This window comes from Staurois parvus, unplaced genomic scaffold (genome assembly GCF_062004578.1).
Source record: "Staurois parvus isolate SC_StPar_1 unplaced genomic scaffold, SC_StPar_1.0 ptg000267l, whole genome shotgun sequence".
Lineage (NCBI taxonomy): Eukaryota > Metazoa > Chordata > Amphibia > Anura > Ranidae > Staurois > Staurois parvus.
This window is the reverse complement of record NW_028318063.1, coordinates 6705593-6730115: the sequence shown is the minus strand read 5'-3', so window position 1 is coordinate 6730115 and position 24523 is coordinate 6705593. Positions and strand designations below refer to the sequence as shown.

The 24523-nt window shown below is 43.9% G+C and overlaps 1 protein-coding gene across 1 annotated transcript in view; it reads left to right on the top strand.

The window, feature by feature from the left end:
* Nucleotides 1-24523, top strand: part of ZFYVE26 (zinc finger FYVE-type containing 26) — a gene marked incomplete at its 5' end in the record, with an annotated part of 362313 nt that overhangs the window by 166876 nt on the left and 170914 nt on the right. Inside the window, 3 exons of the mRNA XM_089681435.1 lie at nt 5284-5504; nt 5604-5751; nt 24229-24438. Of these exons, the coding sequence (XP_089537561.1) occupies nt 5284-5504; nt 5604-5751; nt 24229-24438 (579 nt within the window). The remainder of the gene's footprint in view (nt 1-5283; nt 5505-5603; nt 5752-24228; nt 24439-24523) is intronic.

Below are 24523 nucleotides of genomic sequence, written 5' to 3'. Positions count from 1 at the left end.
ATTGAACCTCCACCATATTTTACCGTAGGTACTGTGTTTTGTTCTTTGTAGGCCTCATTCCATTTTCGGTAAACAGTAGAATGATGTGCTTTACCGAAAAGCTCTATCTTGGTCTCATCTGTCCACAAGACGTTTTCCCAGAAGGCTTTTGGCTTACTCAAGTACATTTTGGCAAACTGTAGTCTTGCTTTTTTATGTCTCTGTGTCAGCAGTGGGGTCCTCCTGGGTCTCCTGCCATAGCGTTTCATTTCATTTAAATGTCGACGGATAGTTCGCGCTGACACTGATGCTCCCTGAGCCTGCAGGACAGCTTGAATGTCTTTGGAACATGTTTGGGGCTGCTTATCCACCATCCGGACTATTCTGCGTTGCAATCTTTCATCAATTTTCCTCATCCGTCCACGACCAGGGAGATTAGCTACAGTGCCATGGGTTGCAAACTTCTTGATAATGTTGCGCACTGTGGACAAAGGCAAATCTAGTTCTCTGGAGATGGACTTGTAACCTTGAGATTGTTGATATTTTGCCACAATTTTGGTTCTCAGGTCCTCAGACAGTTCTCGTCTCCTCTTTCTGTTGTCCATGCTTAGTGTGGCACAGACAGACACACAATGCAAAGGTTAAGTGAACGTCTCTCCTTTTTATCTGCTTTCAGGTGTGATTTCTATATTGCCCACACCTGTTACTTGCCCCAGGTGAGTTTACAGGAGCATCACATGCTTGTAACATTCTTATTTATCCGCAGTTGTGAAAGGGTGCCAATACTTTTGTCCAGCCCATTTTTGGAGGTTTGTGTGACATTATGTCGAATTTGCTTTCTTTCCTCCCTTTTTTTGTTTTGTCCCAATACACACAAAGGGAATAAACATGTGTATAGCAAAACATGTGTTAATGCAATACGTTTCGTGAGAAATACATGATTTCCTGGAGAAATATCAAGGGTGCCAACAATTTCGGCCATGACTGTATATGTGAATACCCAATGCAATTTCTATCACCCCAATGCAATTATTATCACTCTATGCAAGAGAGGAAATATACAATACAATATTAATTCTCAACAGTCTCACCACACCCAGAACCTGGATTATGACGCCTCCCCAGTGGATTCAGCTGGCAATTGAAACGCCTTCAGAAGAATGGCCGCAGGGAGAAAGTGAGAGATAGTGCAATAGGTGTAGGGTTGAGAAAAAGTGTAGGATTGTAGAAATACAGAGATTTAGGAGTCTAGTAGAAGTTTTAAAAGTTTGAAAGGATTAAGTAGTAGTTTTTCAGGTGGGATAGATTTCAGCCTCGTCAGATTTCTTCAGCTTTTCAGATCTCCTTCCGATTGTTGATTGGTTTTTCTGTAGCTTTTCTTATTTTTCTTAGCATGAGTTTTTTCAGCTTGTTTTTTTTTTTTAGATGAGGTGCATGGCTTTTTTATACCATCCAAACCATTGTTTTAAAAGACAATCCCAACAGGCTTTTTGATTGGCCGATCGAGAAGTGTATGTACCTAAGATATCTCTCACCTGTCCACTGGGGGGCAGTCAGGGATCACAAAACAATTTGAGTAATAATGATGACTCATGCCTCGGTTGGAAACCAAGGTAATTTTAGATATTAAATATACGTCTTATCCAAATATATTTGATTTTACCTCTAATGTTCTGGATAGGAACCATAGAAAGCTATATGTGTGTTCAGTTTTTCATTTCCCTGAGATTCAAACTTGTGTGAAACATTTGCTTTCTGATGGAAACATACAACTGATACCAATTCACAAAATATCTTACTTTTCACCATTTCATACTTAATTTAGTGGTATGCAATCCCCAACTCTGCTGAATATATTTTTGTTTGAAAAAGAGTGTGAATAATATGTCTCTTCTTTAATGTCTTTGTGGGTAGAAATATATGTTCTAAGTTTCACCTTTTGGTTTTAGGAACAGGAAACCTCTGTTTACCTGTCCATTGTTAAGATAATAGGGTAAACAACCAGTTATACTTGTAACCTTCGTTTGAGAAGCTTGTTGGCTTATCACTCTCCCCAAGGTTTTATTTAATCTTCTCAGACTTACAAGTATCGTCTCACCATTGTTATTTTGGTCAGGTGTGATGACTCACTGTTTGGAAGTCCAACGTTGTATTTGACTTTATAATCAACTCTTGCAAGTGAAATCTCCTCATTTCCAACAGACAATGGCAATTGTTGAGAAAACATACTTTTGCCAGGTCTTAACCGACATCAACCTCAGATCCCAACATTATCTTTCCTGGGCCTTGTTTGACGACCTGTAGAAATTCAAATAACCTATTGTCTCTGGAAAACGTCTCTTCCACTCATTGTGTGTGTAATTCTAGAAGGTCATTTGAATTCTAACCAAGAAAGGTTAACCCTTAACAGAGGGCTGGGCTTGTTACTGTTGGAATGAAATCATATTTTTAATAAATAGTCCCCCAAAAGTCACTACAAATCAGTGATCTGCTGTGTCCCAGGGACACATCGCACCATTGATTGCTGCACCACGCACACCTGGGGGCATGCATGTGCAGCTAGAGTGGGAGGACATGATATGATATCCTCCCAGAACGAGAGACCCACTGCCCACCTATCATTTCCTTATATGACGGGCGGGAGGCGGTTAAAGCAAACTCTGCGACAAAGGCACCATCACTATTAATGCGCTCTCTTTTTTACCTTTATATTCATCCACAAGTTTGTTTTTAACATATTCCAATGTCAACTCTAGATGAAGGATTAATACGAAGCAGAGCTGACCCATGTCTATACTCAAAATGTGAAGATTCTGAATATATGTATATTTTACTCTATGTGGATGACTTTGATTGTTACTAACAAAAAGGATGAGGAAGTTGCAAAGTTGACTGCAGCATTTTGAGACTAAAGATCTTGGGAATGTGACATATTACCTGGGAATTCATGTACAGCATAAAGATGGCAGCTTCCTCTTAAATCAGAAATCTAAAATTTGAAGAAGTGCTTCAGCAGTTTGGCATGGCTTAACCCACAGAAGCAAGGACTCCCATAGACACAGCATACCTAAAAATGGAAGGGGATGAGGATCTTCTTTCTACTAATGATCGGTATAGACAAGCAATGGGAGCATTGCAATATATTGCACCCACTACACGTCCAGACATTTCAGCCTCCATGTTGCTTTTTTGTACATGTATGAGTGAACCACTTCAAAGCACTTCAAAGAGACTGAACATAAATCAAGAGTGTCATATCTCACACAAATGAAGGACTTGAGTCTGAATCTGTCTGCAGTTGGAGATTTGAACCTCGTAGAATATGTGGACTCTGATTGGGCAGGTGCCCTAAGCACTCACAAATCAAAAAGTGGTTACTTGTTCAAATTAATTCAAAGAAATGGCTCAGATTGCCCAGCCACTGCAGGAGTAGGAACACGTTACATGTTCCACCCTAAAACAGGTGGAACATGTAACACTTGTCCTTTTTGCTGCAAGGGCCGTTTTTGCATGTTTTGCACACGTTTAAAAAATCAATTTACACAAAACCCCCAAAACATTAGTATTTTTCAAAAGCAGACGCCCTAGAGAATAAAATGGTGGTAGTTTAAATTTTTTTATGCCACACAATATTACCACAAATTTCACTAAAAAAACACACTGAAGTTACTTTTAGAGCACAAAAAAGCAATGAAATACTCATTTTTTTTGTAGAATATAAAAGATTAGGTTGTACCGAGTAAATACCCAACATGGCAAACCTTAAATTTGCATACGCTTGAGAAATGGCGACAAACGTTAGTACCCAATATTTTTTAGAGTTTACACTTTTAAAGCCCTTTTTAGGTCATCAGTTTAGTGTTACTGAGGAGGTCTGGTGCTAAAATTATTGCTCTAATTCCGGCATGTGTGGCAATGTGTAACGTTTTCATGCGTAGGCGCCCAACGTGTGCGTATGTTTTTTTTTTTTTTTTTTTCTTCTAGTTACATGCTTTGTCACACACCTCCAGCCTGTGTCTTAGAATAATAGAGAGGTGAAGTCTCCATCAATCAAGATGCAATATCCCACCCCCTACTATTGTGTTTAGCTGGTTAGTGGGCATGGAGGAGGGAAGGAGGGAGTGAACTGTCATTTACCACTGTCTATACACCCACACGTGTGACGCTATAATCACATGGGCTGCTCAGATGTGATAGGGAGGAAATGCTTAGAGTAGGAATACACTACAAACTGAGCATGTGCACAAGCTACCAACACTGCTTTGCAATATCCTAAACTGCAATGCGGACATAGACAGAATGGGGAGATAGAGAACAGCAGGCTCAGCCAGGTGTTTTGCATACTACAGAAAATGAATCTCATAGTGAATGAGTATAAACTGCATAAAATCCAGCACTTAATGATAGTTTTTAATGATGTGGGTTTAATGACACTTTAAAGTGATTCTAAAGCCTCAAGGTTTTTTACCTTCATGCATTCTATGTATGAAGGTAACAAACCTTCTGTGTGTAGCATCCCCCCCAATACTCACCTAAGCCCCCTTTTGATCCAGCGATGTGCACTGGAGTCTCAGCTAACTGGGAACTCCCTCTTCTCATTGGCTGGGCTGGCAGAGGGAGCCATTGGCTCCCACTGCTGTCAATCACAGCCATAAGAAGGGAGGGTCGGGCCGAGCCACAGTTCCATGTGTGAATGGACACAAAAAGCAGCAGGTGCCCCAATAGCAAGCTGCTTGCTGTGGGGGCTTCCAACAGGAGGGAGGGGCCAGGAGAGCCTGCGGGGGACCCGAGAAGAGGAGGATACAGGCTGCTCTGTGCAAAACCACTGCACACAGCAGGTAAGTAGAGACATGTTTATTTATTTAATTAAAAAAATAAGCCTTTAGAATCACTTTAATCTATTTGAAAATATTGGAAATTGTTTTCTGTTTGCATGAATGTTTGATATTCATGCTACAAATGTTTCATACATAAACTCCTAGTGTAAATGCTTTTATGGATTTAAGTAATATTGTGGTGATATGAATTGTTATGTCACATTGTATCTTGCCAAATCAGTTTAATTTAATTTGGTGTGTCAGATTATCTGAACCAAAGATTTTAATTTCACTTTTACTAATGCATTAATTGTATGCTAGACTGTTAAATAGTTAATAGAGGTAACTATGATGTTTAATAAACTATAGGGCCTTTATTAGAATAATAAATTCATTATTGATTTTCTCTTCAATTGATTTTCTCTTCATTATTGATATTCTTTGTATCTGCATTTTGTTATTCTAAATTATTGGTTATACCCTGCAGGCCCCAAGTGCTTCACTCTGTTCAGCCATACTTAGCTTGCACTCTAAAAGTGACGAATGTGGATACCAGCTAATTGAGCGCTGCTGTCTCTTATCAAAGGGGTTAACAAACCCAGAAATGGACAGTCGACTTCTTCTTGACATCATGAAAAATTTGCTGTTCAGTGCAAAGATGATATTTGTCAAAGCTGCAAGAAGTCACGACCTTGCTCTTTGTGACAGGTAGTATCACAAACCAAAATGCTTTTCAACACAGTCTTATAATTAATCAGTCAGAGCATTGTGGTTTTTCTCATTTATTATTTATGTTTTCTATGACAGTTACAGCAGCAAGGTGGATTTACTGAAGATTTTAGTGGCAGCATCCTACCAGGATATTCCTTCCCTTCATGAGATTGTTAGACCTGCTGCAGTAGTAAGGCTGAGAAATCAACTCTTAGAAGCAGAGTATTACAGTTTAGCAATAGAGGTAAATCATATTTAAGTGCCGAATGAATGACCCTTGCAATTACAGAACACATTGGGCAAAATTAATGCATAGAAAAACCATTCCAGTTAGACTTAAATTTCAGAACTGAAGTTTACCCTGCTATGTGATGTTAAGAAGGGGGTGGGGAATTAATGTTTACCACTGTATGGTTCTGGTTGATCTAATTATCATTTCTAAACTAGATTTGAACACTGTCTGTCCTAACAAAGGGTTAAAGATCTCAAAGCTTGGACTTTGCATTGTGTGTTAGTGAGGGGAAACTCAGTGGGACTGATTTACTGTCAGACTGGTTGATATTTGCACCAGTTTGCAAACCCAGTGGTGCATAAGAACTCATGCGTGCAGTAGCACAATGGCGATAAATTAGAAAGTGTTAGAATTTCTGTGTAGTGCTACAACCTACAAAGCTTTGGGATATTGTGTGCCAAATGTGTGTGGTTCAGTTTTGGTTTGTTTTTTTTCTCTTACTATTATGGATGTACATTATGTTTGTTAATCGTTGTTTGCTGCAAGGAATTTTGGCTAATTAACTTCTCATCCGGCCTTTGCACATAAACAGGCTGATGGGTACCTGTGCGTCCTTCCTCCCTCGCCATTTATGTGTGCAGCAACACGGTCACAGCAGATCACAGATCAGGGGACAGGGCCATTGAAAGTGGCCCTATACCATATGATTGCTGAGTCCAGTCATAGCTTCCACAAATGTAAACAAAGCAGCCATCATCTCTATTTCCACACACAGCTCCTGTGAGAGGGGATAGGTCGGATTGTCTGTGATCTGCGAATTTTAGTGTTGTTCAACAGTGTTCTACACAAAAACCCCAGTGCAGCCAGCTACAGTGTCCATGATTGCTAGCCACACCAATGTGAGGTGTCAGTAAACAAGTGCAGCAAGCCCTAGTGTCCTTGACCACTAGCCACACCAGTCCCAGTGGTACCAATGCAGCCAACAACAGTTTACCTGATTGCCAATGATACCAGTCACACTGTCATCAAACCAGTGTAGCCAACCAGGGTAACTGATTGCTTTCATACACATGTCAGTGACGCCAGGCCAGTGTATGCCAGCAACAATGTTCCTGATCATCATTGCAGCGGTGTAGGTGTCATCAGCTCAGTATAAACCAGCAAGAGCATTGCACCAATTGCACTGTAAGTGACATCAGACCAATGTATGCCAGCAACAGCATTTCTGATCGCAGTGTTAGTGATACCAGACCCGTGTTCTTGGTCACTGTCACACCAGTGCAGATGTCACAAACCCAGGTGCCAGCAACAGTGTTAATCACTGCCACACCAGTTCTAGGATCACCACACCAGTACAGCCAGCAACAGTATTCCTGATTGACACCAAATCTGTCCCTGCGTCACCAATGCACCTGAACACTAGTGACATCAGTCACACTGTTACCATACCAGTGAAACCATCCATTGTCCCTGCTGTCATACCCATGAAGTGATGACAGGCCAGTGTACACCAGCAACAGTGATCCTGATAACTATCACACCAGTGTAGTTGTCACTAGCCCAGTGTAAGCCAGCAACAGCATTCCTGGTCACAGTGATAGTGACGTTACACCAGTGGACACCAGGAACAGTGTTCCTAGTCACTGACACAACAGTTCTAGGGTCGAAAAACCAGTACAACCAGCAAAAGTTTTACTGATCAACATAACACCAATCACATGTCATCAGACCAGCATAACCCAATGTAAGCATAACCAGTGTCCTGTTTGTCCACCACACCAATACCACTGTCAGCAGAGCCAATAAAGCCCGCAATACTGTTCTGATCATTAGTTACAGCAGAGACAGTCAAGCTAGCAACAATGTCCTAAATATTGCTACACAGTACAGTATCACCAGAACCAGTGTCCTGAACACCAACCACTGTTAAACATGTCTACAAAAGATTCACAAGTGAAGAGGCCTTTCAGATTCTTAGCATGACTGATGAGAGTATCGGGGAGGAGCTCTCACTGTTCTTATTTTGAATATGAACCTGTGGAGAGCAGTGGTTCAATAACAGTCACCTCTGATTTAGAGGATGAAAGGGTCCATACAAAAAGTCAGGTGTAGTGTACCACCTATGGAACTGCAGCAAGCAAGCACCAATAGTGCAGTACATCCTGGTGAAGTGGCAAGCACCAGCTGTGTATCACATCCTTATGAAATGGCAGGCACAAGTAGTGGGGTGTTACATCAGCCACAAAGGAGTAACATGTGTCTTGGAAATTCGCTTTAACGAATTTCTCCTTACCGTGAGTACTCGCAGTTGGATGCGCAGAAATCCCCCATAAAGCTGTGCGAATCTCGCTTACCACGACTGCAGCCAAACTACACGATTCCTGCCCATCCAAATACTTTGGTTCTGTTGAATTTGTGGGTGATTGGAGCTCCGTTACCCTAGAATGATCACACGACACTCTAAGGCTGGTTGCAATCCACATAAGGGCCGGCTTTAGGCTCAGCTCTCTGTTTTATTAAGAATACACACATGCCCCCCACATGAATAAAGTCAATCCCCTCCCACCGAACAATGCAATGGGGATTGCTTATACAGAGGATGTACATTCCAATTGGAGCATAGCCTTTGCTATTATCTATCACTGGTCCTCCCCCATGAGTCTTCTGAGGTCAGCAGACTTCCTCCCCTTCCCCCCTATGAGCCATCTGAGGTCATATTTCCTGTCCTACTAGCTTCTATTGGTATGCAAAATTCTCTGCACAAGCATCTCCCTAAAAATATCAGTCTGTACCTGGATGGGCCCGATACGATCTTTATTAAAACACATCCATCCCAGATACAGTTCAGATTAGTAATGGGTTGTAAGATATGCATAAGCCTACACGTGGAGTTCACACCGCTTGCGCATTGCGTTATGAAGCCCACGTGGTACCATGCTGCTGATATGTGGATACAGGCCCACGGTCTACTGACAGCAGCGTTCGCATGGAATGCCGTGGTGGTATACACGCCGGTCTATAAGCGCAGATCTGCCATCTCATCCATTACCAAGCTGAGTACTGTAATACATACATTGTACATGCGCATGGCCCAATTGCAGCCTTCAGAGCTTTAATTAAGCCACACGAGAGACATATGAATAACACGAATATATGACACATTTAAAGTTCGACCAATAATTCAAAATTTCCATGACATTCCCTCCTGTTTTATCATATTCTCCTCGTGTCCCTTCTTGATCTTCTTCAGCTTGATGGGTGTAGTCTCAAACTTCAAAGAGTTCCTGTAGTTGTCCCTGAGAATAAAGCTCCACGGGGTACCTGAAACAACAAGACCCGACGCAGACTCGACGCAAACAGGCTTGATTGAAGCGATGATCCTCAAGAGCGTTGGAACCTTCACTACAGGAAGGCTCTTGCAGAAACCACAAACAGACTTGTGGTATGAATAAGGCTTGTGATCCCACGGTGGTCTGGGGAGATCCAGCAGCAGATTCTCAAATTGCCCCTGCAGACGGGGCCACACAAGGCTGGTCTCGACCCAGACAGTTTTCCAAATCGCAGACACAAACCATGATGAGGCTTGAAGCTTGCTTGAAGGTCTTGGAGAATGTGGTCTTCAGAGAGATAAATTAGAGGGAAGCCAGGACGTAATCTGTAGAGAAGGTGGTTGGTTGGTGAGGTCTTCCCCCGATCAGTGGTTGGAGTGGGATCCCCGGAGCGGGCATGGAGATGTGGTCGTCTGCCCGAGCTTGGCTTACACGGTCGATGAGGCAACAGGAACATCTCACCGCGGCATATAAAAGGCAGATGAAAAAGAGAAGCATCAGGATATACACTCCCACTTCCTTCAACCAAGATCCGATGGAGAACAGGAAATCTCCCAATCCTCCCAAACCCTTGAACGGATTCCAACCCTCACTAGCTATAGCTCTAGCTTTTCCCTGTAGTTCACTAACTTTGTCCATATGGGCCTGGACCTTGTCATCGGTGTCTTCTATCCAAGTACAACAATCCTCTCCGATGAACTCACAGAACCCCCCTTTGGCGGCTAAAAGATAATCAAGGGCCATCTTCTCCTGAAGCACTAAAATTCCCATCTGCCGTTGTTCTTGGGCAATTTCTCTGACAGCCTCTACGGTCTCGTTAAACATACTATCCACGATGACAGAAAAATTGTTCAGGCGCTTCATAAGTTCTATTCCCCATCCTGTCCATGAGGGGAACCAAGCCCATGCCTGGTCGCCCTCAGAGAACAGTTCCCTGCGAACTCTCCCTGCCATCCTTACCTTCTTGTGGACCATCAACTCTTCATGGTCCATCACTACATAGGATGCGGGGACTAGCTTTATGAGGGCACACGAACCTTTCGCGTTCTGGGGGAATGTTCTATAGGCTGCCGAACCACACAGAAAATAGTATGGACCTGTCAGAGCAGAGCAGGAAGAGTTCCTCGTTCGGCCTCTGGCACTGAGCAACAGTTGCACAGACTGGGGGATTGCTCCCTCAGTCTGCACATCACATCCGTCCTTCCAATACACGTGGTCTGGTCGGTCAGTGTGGTTACTCAGAAGGGAAGTCTGGTTAGTCAGATTGACAGTTATACCTCCCTCACAGGTGGTAGTCCCAACAAACTTGTTACCTGTGCCAAAGCTGATGTTAAAGCACACCTGAGGGCTGCCTAGCTGTCCAGTTACCCATAATGGACTGGTGAGGGTCCTACAGGAGCTAGAGCTAATATTGGTGCTGAAACTGATGTTACCTGCTAAAAATGTGTCATTAAGTTCTACCGATAAATGTCTACGTGGGGGCTGACCAGGGGTCCCTTGCTTTTTCATGCCGACGCGGATGTCATATAGGGCATGAACAGCGGCCATTGCGGACATGTGATGACTGGGTGGGGGCTTAGAGCATACCCAACAGTTGGTTTTGTTGGCAGTTCTGGCTAAACGCAGGTGCATTTTAAATAAAAGGTTGGGGTATCTGCCGTCTTTTCCTCCGTTCACACACATGTAAGACATACAAACAAAAAGAAAAAGGAAAATGACACCCCTCATTCTCTGGTGTAGCTGAGAAGCTTCTTGCAGTGGCTTGCGTGCACCCAGTTGTCTCGTCCCTCGAGCTTGAGTGAGGTAGGTGTCGTCAGCTGGACTTGGTATGGTCCGGTGAACCGTGGCTCGAGTCCGGTTCTTTGATGTTTCTTTAGGACGACCCAATCACCTGGCTCAATAGAAAGAACACCTGTTATTGTATTTGGATCGGGGAGCGATTCGCGAACCCGATGGTGTATCTTCTGCAGCTCCCGTTGCAGAGATTGCACATAACCTGTAAGCTGTGAATGCAAAGACGACAACTGTTGAGGAAAGTACAACCCTGTTTTGGGAGGTCCCCCAAACAACACCTCGTAGGGTGACAGCCCATGTGGTTGCCGAGGGGCATTCCGGATGGAATAGGGGGCAATGGGGAGACACTCAGGCCAAGGTTTTTGGGTATCGGAAGACGTTCAACCTTACCGCTACTCTCGGGGTGATATGGGGTGTGTCGCCGCTGACTCCAGTTCCACCAAAGAGATGCAGTCGTGTCCTTTGGAAGAGAGATTAGTAGTGGACAAAGAAGACATGTTAGCAGAAGAGGTGTTAGTATTGTTAGTCGTGTTGCAAAATTCAGCACTGTCATTGTTGTCCTCCCCCCCCCTTCTCATCTTCCGACACAGGAAGAAGAGAAGCTGGGTTAAGAATAGTGCATCGTTTGATAGTGAGGTTAGTAGGGGTTAGGAGGGTTTTCCCCTGAGAGGGGTACCTTGCCTTGGATGTCCTGTTTTCGCAGGACCGTTCTTGCTGCACTGGTGTCGGTGAGGCAAGGGAGGGGATATTTTAATTCCTCTAGAAAAAGATGGATCTGGGCCGACACCGATTTGTCAACTTCCTATGAGAATTCATAGGAGTTACTTACCATGGTGGTCATAGGGGCGGAGGACTCATCAGGAATGAACTGCCACCGACCTTTAGGTAATTTGGGACAGCTCCTCCTCATGTGCCCCGTTTGGTGGCACTGGAAGCACCTGGGTGGGGGCCTATTCTTCCTGTGACCCAGATCCCTTGGTTTTTCGTGTGGGGTCTGGGACATAAGAACTTTGGCCTTGTCTTGTTTTCTTCTATCCATTTCCCTCTCTATTGCCGCAAGAGTGGAAAGGATAGCAGGGATAGACATCTCATTATATTCGGGTCGGGCCAGAACCAGCCTTTCCCAAATTTTAGTATCGATGCCTTCCAAAAATTTGGCCCGCAACAGAATGTGCGTCGCGGTCACCTTTACCCCTTCAGTTGGAGCATCAGGTCCAACTTCCAGATCCGCATCCAGTGCCGTCTGCTTGAGACGGCGCCAGAAGCAGGCGCTTTCCTCATTAGGACCCTGGGTGAGCTTCATCATGTCCGTAGTAGAGGTAGCACCATACATTTCTGGAAGCTTTGCCTTTAGCTGTGTACAGAACTCTTTGCCCCCTGAAGTCATCTCCTCATGCGTGGTTATAGAGCACCCTGCAATCACTGTACTGGCCACTTCCATGCCCACCTTTGCCCGTAGGATCTGTGCACAATCTGACCCGCTCATACCATAGCTGAACTGGTTTTGTCCAAACATTCGAGCAAATCCTCTCGGATTGACTCGATAGTCCGGGAGCTCAGCCAGAATAGTGCGGATCTCTGCCGGGGTGAAGGGGACATGCCAAACTACCCGTTCCCCTAAAGTCCGTTCCCCCCGTGCATTGGGAGGACCTTCAAATTGCTGCACCCTGACTGGATAGGCCTCGGTCCGGGAAGAGTGCAAGGGCTGACCCAGCATCATCGGTGGGCTTAGATTAACCACCTCGCTTACTGCACCTTCAGGTTTGAGGTCCCTCAGATCAGGGTATAGCTGGGGGGCAGGGGTCTGATCAGTGGTTCGTAGCGCTTTGATGCAATCCGCCCTGTTTTTTAACCGGGTGTCTATTCCCCTTGATTCACAGATAGTCTGCAAATCGGTTGTTGAGTAGGCTTCATAGTTGGAAACAGAAGGAGCTGGGGTGAAGCAGGGAGAAGGGAGAGATAGAGGCAGAGGCTGAGGCATAGAGACAGAAGACACAGAAGGTATGTCAAGAGTGACGTCACTAACAGAAGAGACAGGTGCAGTTATACTTATCTCAGCCACTGTTGGTTGTTGGGGGACCCCAGCAGACCCTGATCCTGCCTGCCTTAGTAGAGTCAGCCCTGAAAGAGCTTCCTCCACCTCTGACACTGGATCCTCCTGTTTTATTCCCTCTGGAGGCCAGGTATACATCACCTGGTTCTTCCGGACAGACACCAGTTTATGTATGCCTTGCTTCCCTAATCGGATTGACCTGTGAAGCCATAGCTGTGCGATCTCTAGTTCTGACGCCTGCATCCGTGGTCCAAATTCAGAGATGAATTTTTCCCACCTCCATGCGTCAAATGTACCTTCCCGGGGAATTTCCCATCTGGTACCCTTCGACCATTTATTCCACCTTTTGAGGGGTTCTGTAGACTTCCCCCCCAAACTCACCTTCATCAGTTGTGCAGCTGTCCTTACCCTGAAGAGGGCTGGTTCCCCCTCTCTCTTCATGGACTGACTACTGCCCATCGTGACTAGTCACTGGTATATATCCCGCGTCCGGGTACCTGTTTACCCCCTGGAGCACTCGGTGGGATCCTACCGAGAGGCCTGATTCCACCACTTTCCCAGCACAGCGTAATTTATGTGATACTTATCGATCACCCGAAGCGCATCAAGTGGCGGTCAGACTGAGAGCACACCTCCCACTCCCACAGCGCAATTTGTGTGATCCTGACCACCCGAAGTGTTTGTGGTGACCAGGCTAATACTTCCCTGGACCGCCCACTCGCACAGCGTAATTTATGTGGTTCTCATCACCCACTGTGTTTGGCAGGCCACACCGCACAATGATGAAAGTGGCTTTTCTCTCCCTGCACACAGTAGCTAACACAAGTCAAAACAAAAAGAGGGGTTCTTGGATGTTACTTAGGGGTCACTGGTTGGGCAGAAACCTGCTAACTGACCTTTAGGAAATTTGTGTAAAGAAAAAACTTTCCTAATACACACAGAAAAACCCTTTTTCAACCTGAAAAACTGTTAAAAAGGACAAAGTGGATCCTTATGAAAAACACGGGACGTTTCACAGTAAAACAATTACACAGAGGTAAACCGAAAAACTGCGCCAAAAGTAACCTTGTTGCTGACGCAAAAATCACTCCTATCAGCACCGCTAAACGATCTGCGCTACACACGCAATCTTCACTGCAACCACCTAGAACCGTTTACACAAAAAGTCTGCTGGACGTGAAACACGTGACACAGCAGCTTAAAACAAACCCGCTTTACAATAAGGAACTACTTTTAACAGGAAAAACACAAGAAAAACATAATCACTATACAAGAAATCTATGTGCAAAAACCCAGACTACACCGCGCTCACTAAATGTGGAACACGTGAAGGGAAAACTCGCTTAATACACTTTAAATTGGCTGGCAATACGCAAATTTAAAGCTAAAAGCAAACAAATGAAACTGTAAAAAATTTGGATTAAAAACACAATATGGGTCAAATGCATATAGGAAACTTCATGCACATTGCATAGAGATTACTGCACATTTGGTAGCCAACAAAATGGCCACCAAACAAAAGGAGTCCATGTGGTTTAGTCAAGAAAATGACCCCCCACAGGGAAGCACATGGTAATACTAGAATGACCCCCCACAGGGAAACACACGGCAGACTCTAGCCTCAAAATTGCCTCTTACATAAAACAGACTTTTAGACAGAACATACACTGGACAATTACACAACAATATGAAGTACACATACAACACAATTTGGGCACAATCACAGAACGGACATAAAACACCAACATATCACACTAACATGCACATGTAACAGAAAGGACCCCCTGCTGCATGCTTGCTGGGAGCAGTAGTACCACAAAACATTGTACAGACTACATACACACAGATCTTACAACAGTTAACAATTAACCTAAGCCTTTCAGCACTGTAATAATTACCTCACGTGGAGGGGGGTAGAGCAATCACCACAGTACCTACAGCCCACAAATACTTACCTAACACTATGCAACAACTTTTACCCACTAAAACATATACCCGTTTAATTTTTGGTTGGAAGATTTTTAAACTTGACCAAATCTAGCCAACCAAACCCACCCCCCCTGCTGCTCTCAGCAGAGACAAACCCTCGTCTTTTCACCCACAAATCAAGAGTTTAGGACAAAAAATGAGGTCCTTGCCAAGCGGTATTTCTTGTTAGCTAACAGAGAGCGAAATCAGCCACACGAACACGCAAAAAGCGATCCTCTTAATGGCAGAGAGACCTGAAATGTGCCGGCATACTTTTTGCTAGTTCATGATGGCCATTCCCCCCTCGTTCTAGGTTAGCTACGCAAGAATACGCGTTAGTATCCACCAGGCTCGCCAAACTGTCTTGGAAATTCGCTTTAACGAATTTCTCCTTACCGTGAGTACTCGCAGTTGGATGCGCAGAAATCCCCCATAAAGCTGTGCGAATCTCGCTTACCACGACTGCAGCCAAACTACACGATTCCTGCCCATCCAAATACTTTGGTTCTGTTGAATTTGTGGGTGATTGGAGCTCCGTTACCCTAGAATGATCACACGACACTCTAAGGCTGGTTGCAATCCACATAAGGGCCGGCTTTAGGCTCAGCTCTCTGTTTTATTAAGAATACACACATGCCCCCCACATGAATAAAGTCAATCCCCTCCCACCGAACAATGCAATGGGGATTGCTTATACAGAGGATGTACATTCCAATTGGAGCATAGCCTTTGCTATTATCTATCACTGGTCCTCCCCCATGAGTCTTCTGAGGTCAGCAGACTTCCTCCCCTTCCCCCCTATGAGCCATCTGAGGTCATATTTCCTGTCCTACTAGCTTCTATTGGTATGCAAAATTCTCTGCACAAGCATCTCCCTAAAAATATCAGTCTGTACCTGGATGGGCCCGATACGATCTTTATTAAAACACATCCATCCCAGATACAGTTCAGATTAGTAATGGGTTGTAAGATATGCATAAGCCTACACGTGGAGTTCACACCGCTTGCGCATTGCGTTATGAAGCCCACGTGGTACCATGCTGCTGATATGTGGATACAGGCCCACGGTCTACTGACAGCAGCGTTCGCATGGAATGCCGTGGTGGTATACACGCCGGTCTATAAGCGCAGATCTGCCATCTCATCCATTACCAAGCTGAGTACTGTAATACATACATTGTACATGCGCATGGCCCAATTGCAGCCTTCAGAGCTTTAATTAAGCCACACGAGAGACATATGAATAACACGAATATATGACACATTTAAAGTTCGACCAATAATACAAAATTTCCATGACACATGATATAGAGGAGATGGGACTGACAGAACAGGAGGACATGGAATGGAGGAGATGGAACTGGGGGGGAGGCCATGGGATGAAGGACATGGGATGGAGGAGATGAGACTTGAGGAGAAGGGAGGACATGGGATAGAGGAGATGTGGCTGGAGGAGGAAGAGGACATGGGATGGAGGAGATGGGACTGGAGGAGGAGGACATGGGATAGAGGATATGTGACTGGAGGTGGAGATGGGACTAGAGGATGGTGTGGAATGAAGGAGATGGGACTGGAGGAGGAAGAGGACATGGGATGGAGGAAGAGGAGGACATGGGATGGAGGAGATGGGACTGAAGGAGGACATGGGATGGAAGTGATGGGACTGGAGGAGGAGGAGGACATGGGATGGAAGAGATGGGACTGGAGGAAGAGGAGGACATGGGATGAAGGCGATGGGACTGGAGGAGGAGGACATGGGATGGAGGAGATGAGGCCGGAGGACGTGGGATGGGGGAGATGGGACTGAAGAAGGAAGAGGACATGGGATGGAGAAGATGGAACTGGAGGAGGACACGGGATGTGAGAGATGGGACTGAAGGAGGATGCCTTGGGATGGAGAAGATGGGACTAGAGTAGGAGGAGAACTTGGGATGGAGGAGATGGGATTGGAGGAGGAGAAGAAGGGACTAGAGGAGGAGGACATGGAATGAAGAAGGAGGAGCACATGGGATGGAGAAGATAGGACTGGAGGAGGAGTACTTGGAATGGAGGAGATGGGATTGGAGGAGGAGGAGAAGGCACATGAGGAGGAGGACATGGGATGGAGAAGGAGGAGGACATGGAATGGCCAGTGGGTGGATTCAGTGGGACTGCCAGTGGGCAGGCCCAGGACTAAAGCTGTGTAATGGGCCCCAAAATGTCTGATGGCTGCCTTTTGGAGGAGGAGTAGAATGTGATTTGGGGTGTATGATGTGCCAAAAAATGGGGGATTCCGTATATGGACATCCTAGCATTCATATTCAACAACAAACCACCATGTTTGTTATCAGAACCAAGAATTTGTTAGCTCTAGCCTCAGAAGCTTTGATAATTCCCTTCTCTCAGATTAGACTAATTTACACCTTCCTTACCATGTCATTTCAGCCTCGTCTGCTCAAAAATATAGAGCAAGACAGAAAAATGGTGACTCTCATTACACCACACTGTCCCAGAAGTACCTGGTACACAGACTTCTAGCAGAGGACCCCTGGCCTTTCTGAACAGGTCAGATAGTCTGTCTCCAGGCCCTTTATTCCATCCTTCTCAGCCTCTGGATTTAACAGCATGGCTGTTGAATGCCCAGGTCTTAAAAGATAGCGGGGTCTCTGATTATATTATTCTTACCTTGCTGAAAGCAAGAAAAGCCACTTCCAGAAAGATCTACTATTGTACCTAGAAATCCTTCTTTGTCTGGTGTGAACACAGGCACTTAATCCCAGAGATTACTCTTCCTTGTTTTTTGGCCTTACTACAAACAGATCTTGACCAGAACGTGGCCTTAAAGGCACTGAAGGCAAAACCTTTTTTTTTTTTTCTGGGTGGAGTATAGTGGGATTTGAACACCTGCCAGATTTTTATTGCTGTCTATGCCGCTGTTAGGGAGATTCACCCTCTCTATTTGTCATGTTTAGCATTATCATCGAAAGTGGAAGTAAAAGGAAAATCCCACATTTTGGGTTGTCCCTAGAACGATGATCCTCCAATGGAGACATGAATTCTGTACAAACAGGGATTCCCTCTCTTTCGAGAGACTTCCTCTAGCTTCCAGTTTTGCCTTTGGGACAGGAAATGAAGGAAAGTATGCCCAGTGGGACAAAGATGTAAAAAAAAAAACTGATAGGGGTCATAAGCTGTCCATTACTCTATCCAAAATTTAAAGAGGTTTTTGCCTTTAGTTCTAAGTTATGCGCTCTGAAAGGACGTGTCTCAGCCATGTCCATTTTCTTTCAAAGACCTCTGGCTTTAACCTCTCTTGTAAAATCTTTTCTTAAAGGTGTACCCCACATTAAGCTCCCATTGCAGCTCCCTGTGCTTCATTGGGGTCTCCGCTTAGTTCCCTCTGTCCTGCAAAAAACACCCTTTGAACCCATGAGGGATATTCCCTCAGATGGCCTCTTCTACAAAGTAGCCTTTTTGGTTGTTGTCATGTCTCCCAGATGCCTTTGAATTGTCAGCTCTCTCTCATACTTCAAAAAGACAAGGTTTTCTTCCACCTCAATAAGGACATACTCTTAGCTTATGCCCTGCTACAAAGCATCCAAAGGAAATTTCTCTTCATTGCCTAGACATAGTCAGAGCCATTAGAGTCTAGCTCAAATAGCTTTGATTAGTTAAATTCCCTGTCCGCAGGACCTCACAAGGGACACCCTCTCACCATTGTAAGATGGATAAGAAATTTGATGCTAGAGCTTACACTCTCAAGGACAAATCTCCTCTTGTGCTTTTTTTTGTACCCTTTTGTACTTTTTTTTTTTTTTTGAGGCAGCAGCCAAAGATGTACACATGCAGCAGCTGAAATTACACCCCCTGTTGCTTTTGGTGGGTGCTACCGCCTATCAACCGAGATCCATTCAAGTAAATGGGCCACTCTGCAAGTGCCCTGCAACTGCATGTTTATGCAGGGTCCAAGGGCTTATAGCAGGCGGTAAGAAAGCAACACACTACTGCCTGTTTAGCCTCTTGTTGACTGTACTGCACAAGGTTGCAGGGCAATTGCAGAGCGGCCTTATTCACTTGAATGTGTCATGCTTGGCTGGTGCTTCACCCACCAACCATGACAGGGCGTAGGAGCAGCACTACAGAGGAGACATCAATGTATGCAGCTCTTGCTCCCTACTACAGCTCCAACTTTACAAGTAGTTCCTCTGCATTGCACTCTGTTTGATGCTCTGGGATGGCATGCCAACAGACCCAGACCGAGATTTACCAGTCACCTGGCCAAGATCTACTGGTAGATCACAATCTACTGGTTGCTGCCACCCGTGATAGACCAACACAAAGTGGCACATAATTGTGAAGCGGAAGGAAAATTATAAATCTACAGCAATCCCCATCGCACAGGAACAACCCCAAAAATTTACGCCCAGGTAGTAGAATGCAGCTGCGCACAGGTAATTAACACCAAAACATAAAAAAAAAAACAGCGCAAATCAACACCTCAAACAATGCCTTAAATATAGTGTGAAAATCAATAAACATATATGATACTCAAATTAATTAAAGTGACCTTTCAAAGGAAAATTCCTTTTCAAAAATTATCATTTATATTATATATAAATGTCCAAATAAAAGAAAAAAAGTCCTTTCTCCCTAATAGATTGTGAAAAAACAAATTTCCAAACAAAATAATGCTTCCACCAATCACCAGTGAAAAACCAACATCAACCGCACTCACCAGATGATGGTGAGTATTGCGCCTTTTAGGATGTTATGGGCTCCTAGACCCCCTTTATAAACTTTCAGAGCTCCTTCCCACCATATAGGATATAAGGTATTTTCTTCCACTCGCTGCTGCCTTCTCCTCTCACCAAACTCCACAGCAGTGCAAGGGAAAAAATATATAATAGTGTAATGCTGCTAGTAAAAATTGCAATATTGGTAAAAATTGCCAGACCATTCACATTTGTTATGAATAAAAGCATCTATTTTATTGCCTCCATAGGCTTAAATAAGTTCCACTGCTTTCACATCTCATACCAGAGACCTCACAGCCTGGTTGTAGCAAGGGATGACAGGATACAGTTCCAAAGATGGCCGCTTGGAACGCACCGCTCGGCGCGCGTTCTACTCACCGGAAGTGATGCGGGCCGTCAGACGGCAGACCGGAAGTGCGTCAACGCGTTTCGCCCCACCCACAGGGCGTTCTCAAGACGAACGGAAGGAAAATGATAAATGGTTTTCAAACTTTTTTACAAATAAATATCAAAGTGTGGCATGCATTTGTATTCAGCCCCTTTACTCTGATACCTCTAACTAAAATCTAGTGGAACCAATATAGCTGTTTTGTTAAGCCCTTAGAGCACGGGTGTCAAACTGGCGGCCCAGTTAGGTTAATGGAAAGAGTATGGCACAACTGCAAGCCTACCAAGACATGACCGTTCGCCTAAACTGACAGGCCGGGCAAGAAGGGCATTAAGTAGAGAAGCAGCCAAGAGGCCCATGGTAACTCTGGATGAGCTACAGAGATCCACAGCTTAGGGGGGAGAATCTGTCCACAGGACAAGTATTAGTCGTGCACTCCACAAATCTGGCCTTTATGGAAGAGTGGCAAGAAGAAAGCCGTAAGAAGTCCTGTTTGCAGTTTGCAAGAAGCCATGTGGGGGACACAGCAAACGTGGAAGAAGGTGCTCTGGTCAGAAAAAACCAAATGTAACTTTTTGGCCTAAAAGCAAAATGCTGTGTGGCAGAAAACTAACATTGCATATCACCCTGAACACATCATCCCTACCGTGAATCATGATGGTGGCAGCATCATGTTGTGGGGATGCTTTTCTTCAGCAGGGACAAGGCAGCTGGTCAGAGTTGGTCCGAAGATGGATGGAGCCCAATACAGGACAACGACCCTAAACATACAGCCAGAGCTACAATGGAATGGTTTGAATCAAAGCATAGTCATGTGTTAGAATGGCCCATTCAAAGTCCAGACCTAAATCCAGTTGAGAATCTGTTGCAAGACTTGAAGATTGCTGTTCACAGACGCTCTCCATTAAATCTGACAGAGCTTGAGCTATTTTACAAAGACGAATGGGCACAAATTTCACTGTCTCGATGTGCAAAGCTGGTAGAGACATACCCAAAAACACTTGCAGCTGTAATTGCAGTGAAAGTTGCTTCTACAAAGTATTGACCCGGGGGTGCTGAATACAAATGCACGCCAGACTTTTCAGATATTTATTCGTAAAAAAATGTTATAACGGTTTATAACTTCCCTTCTACTTCACAATTATTATTAATATTATGTGCCATTTTGTGTTGGTCTATCACATAAAATCCCAATATAATATATTTACATTTTTGTTTGTAACATGACAAAATGTGGAAAATTTCAAGGGGCATGAATACTTTCTCAAGGCACTGTACCTGCAAATCAGTCTAATTAGGAAATATAACAGGACTTGGGACAAACCAAAACTGTTAAGGATGCTTAAATGACACAACATAGTTTTTTTTTTTTTATTATTATTTTACAAAAATATTTAAACAATGTGACTAAAAAGTGACACTTATAAGCACCCATTATAATAGACATGCTGAAGTTCAGATATTACTAGCAGCATGGATACTAGGAGTGAGATTCATATTTAAGTGTAGATGTCATTGGTATATATTTTTTTGGAACAAATAACAAAATAACAGCACAGTCTCAGGGAATGAAAATATTACCAACTCCTGGTATGGACTTAGTCCACCAGGGGAAATCTGTAGGATACATATTTGACAGTCACCAGAACATAATGTTTTCTTGAATATGTACGTGTAAAAAATATACAGTGAGCGCAAAGAAGTGAATGAGCAGCTAGCACAATGTGGCAAACCCTCTACTTCCACTACATAAACATATAAATAAAGGTGCAGCGCTGATAAATGAACAAAAACAGAACAACAAATATGTGAATATTATTCACTTTCATGAAGTCCAATAATGCAGTGTCCAACAATACTGTGTGTATCAATAATGACCAGCAATAGAAGTATCCAACGATACTTTGTGAATCAATAGTGACCAACGATATAAAGTGGCTTCTGTGACAATCCTCCACCACTATGCACTCACCAGAAGCAAGAAGCAAACAGGCCTTGTATAGAAATCCCTTGAGATTTTTTGATTTTGATTTTTTGTAGTATATGGAATAACTTGACCTCATCACAATCATACATGACTATAGCTGTAAATGTCTTGCTAGTTGAACCCTAATTATTACATAGATATTTACAGTGTCCTTTTGATTCAGGTTAACATTGCATATTTAATTTGTTTGAGCTCCTTTTTAAAAGCTCTGGCCATGGGTTACATAATTAAATCATGATAATCCAAACTAATTAATGTTTTTTTGATGGTCATTTTTACATTGATCGTTTCTATTCAGGGATATGGATGGGTTAATTGGTCCACAAGAAAATGGCACCTGCTCATCCACGCGCCTTCTAGATAATGGCGCCCGTTCAGCCTGAGGGCTGTTTAAGTCATGCACTGTGATGGCGCCAGTATGAGGCGGGTCTCTTTTGAGAACGTGCGTGTGCACAAAACGCATCTGGGAGGAGCCTACGTGCTGACATCACGCCACTGAGTCCATGTGATCATCCAGCGGCCATATTTGTAAGTGTGTGTTGCTTGCAATTTTGTTCATGCTCCACGTGGCTTTAATTACTTTTAATAAAAATACTACACTATATCTCGCTGTCCCTGAGCTCTGTGTGTGAGCTCTTTCCTCAAGGTGCTTCACTCGGGATCAATCACTGACTGGCAGAGGGGAGGTTCATTTGTAAGAATGCACGCATAGGAGCCCATACTACAGTGGAGGTAATCGGGTAATTTCCCTTTTCTCCTGCAGTGGATGGATACATCCTTGGGAGGGATTTCTATACAAGTCCTGTTTGCTTCTTGCTTCTGGTGAGTGCATAGTGGTGGAGGATTGTCACAGAAGTCACTTTATATCGTTGGTCACTATTGATTCACACAGTATCGTTGGACATTTCTATTGCTGGTCATTATTGATACACACTGTATTGTTAAACGCTGCATTATTGGACTTTATGAAAGTGAATAGTATTCACATATTTGTTTTGTTTTTGTTAATTTATCAGCGCTGCACCTTTATTTATACATAACCAATATATGTCCATTGGGCTCATGGAATTAGGGACAAAGATTCACAGCCACAAGAATTTGATAATGTAAATGAAAATATCCAACTTATTTGAAAGGTATCTTTTGTGACAGTAGGCAGGTGAAATCACCTGGTTGCGTCCTGGATGGACGATACATTTGTCCGAGGTTCAGGCTTTATGGGGATTTGTTCCACTAGAGGGAAGTGCTGAGTCCTTCAGCACTGAGGTAATGAGCCCAGCTGAAGATAGTGGGCTCATTAAGACCTGTATAAAACTTCCCAGAGTGCTTAGGGAGTTGCTCCAACCTGGAACCAGATCTGTGCCTGAACTGTCTAGGGAGCTGACATCTTATCTGTGTGCAGAGAGACCAAAGCCTGTGTGGCTAGCCTCCAGTACTAGCAACTAGGTATAGCAGCAGGCTGTGCCTAGTGGGTAGCTAAGGAAACGTGGTTGTTGCAGTAAGTAGCCGAGGTGGCCAGGATTTATTTTGATGTTTCTTTTTGGTTTGCCTTTTTGTAAATATTATACATAAATTGCACCTGTTTGTTTTTCACCTCCACTGTGGTTGTGCTGTGTCTGTTTTTTTTGTGTTGTGCACCCATCCAGGGGGTCACACACAGCCGCTGCCGAGCTAACCCTGTTACACCTTGTTACGAATTGTCCCGATGACTCTGTGGTGTATGGTTGAGCAAAAAAGGTATATCATAACTTTTGCCCCATACAGGGTGACCATTCTTTTGGGGGACATTCCCAGGATTTAATCCTTGAATGGGAGCCAAGGGGTCAAGTGGAGGAATAGGGTGTCAGTGCTGATACACAAAACAGAATCGCATTTCACCTAGTCCATACCTAGAATTGGTAATGTGTACATCCTTGAAATTTTATGCGCTGTTATTTTGCTATTTGTTCTTTCTCTGGTTCAACACTTGACTCAGTTGACACATACATCGCAGCAAGAGTATGGGATATTTAGTATTGTTGTTGCTGTTGCATGTTAATATGCAATGTTTTAAACTGTAATATTGGTCCACAGTGAATTTACTAGCTCCTGACTTTTGTAGTATGTTTTCTCTTTGTTGGTGTGTGCACAGTAAATTGTACATTGACATCTAGAACTGTAAGTACTATAAATAACTGGCTTCCATGTACCAGTGATCTTTTTTCCATTATCAATTTTTTTGTTAACGTGCCAAATAGGTATCTACAAAAACAGGACTTGACCCTTCTGGTGTGTGGCATGCTTGGGGTATGGCTTGTTTGAAGTCGGACAATTTGCACGGTGCAAGAGAAAAATTTAGTAGGTGTGTTAAGGCTCCCTTGGATCTGAACCAAAAGAATGTTGGATCTAAGCTTCTAGAAGATGTTATTCAGCACCTGGAATCTGCAGCCAAGCCAATTCTGTTGGTGGTAAGCAATTTCAATATCGCCTACTAGAATAATTTTGATAGCACATATATTGCAAACAATGTCTGTTTAGATCATCACCTATTTT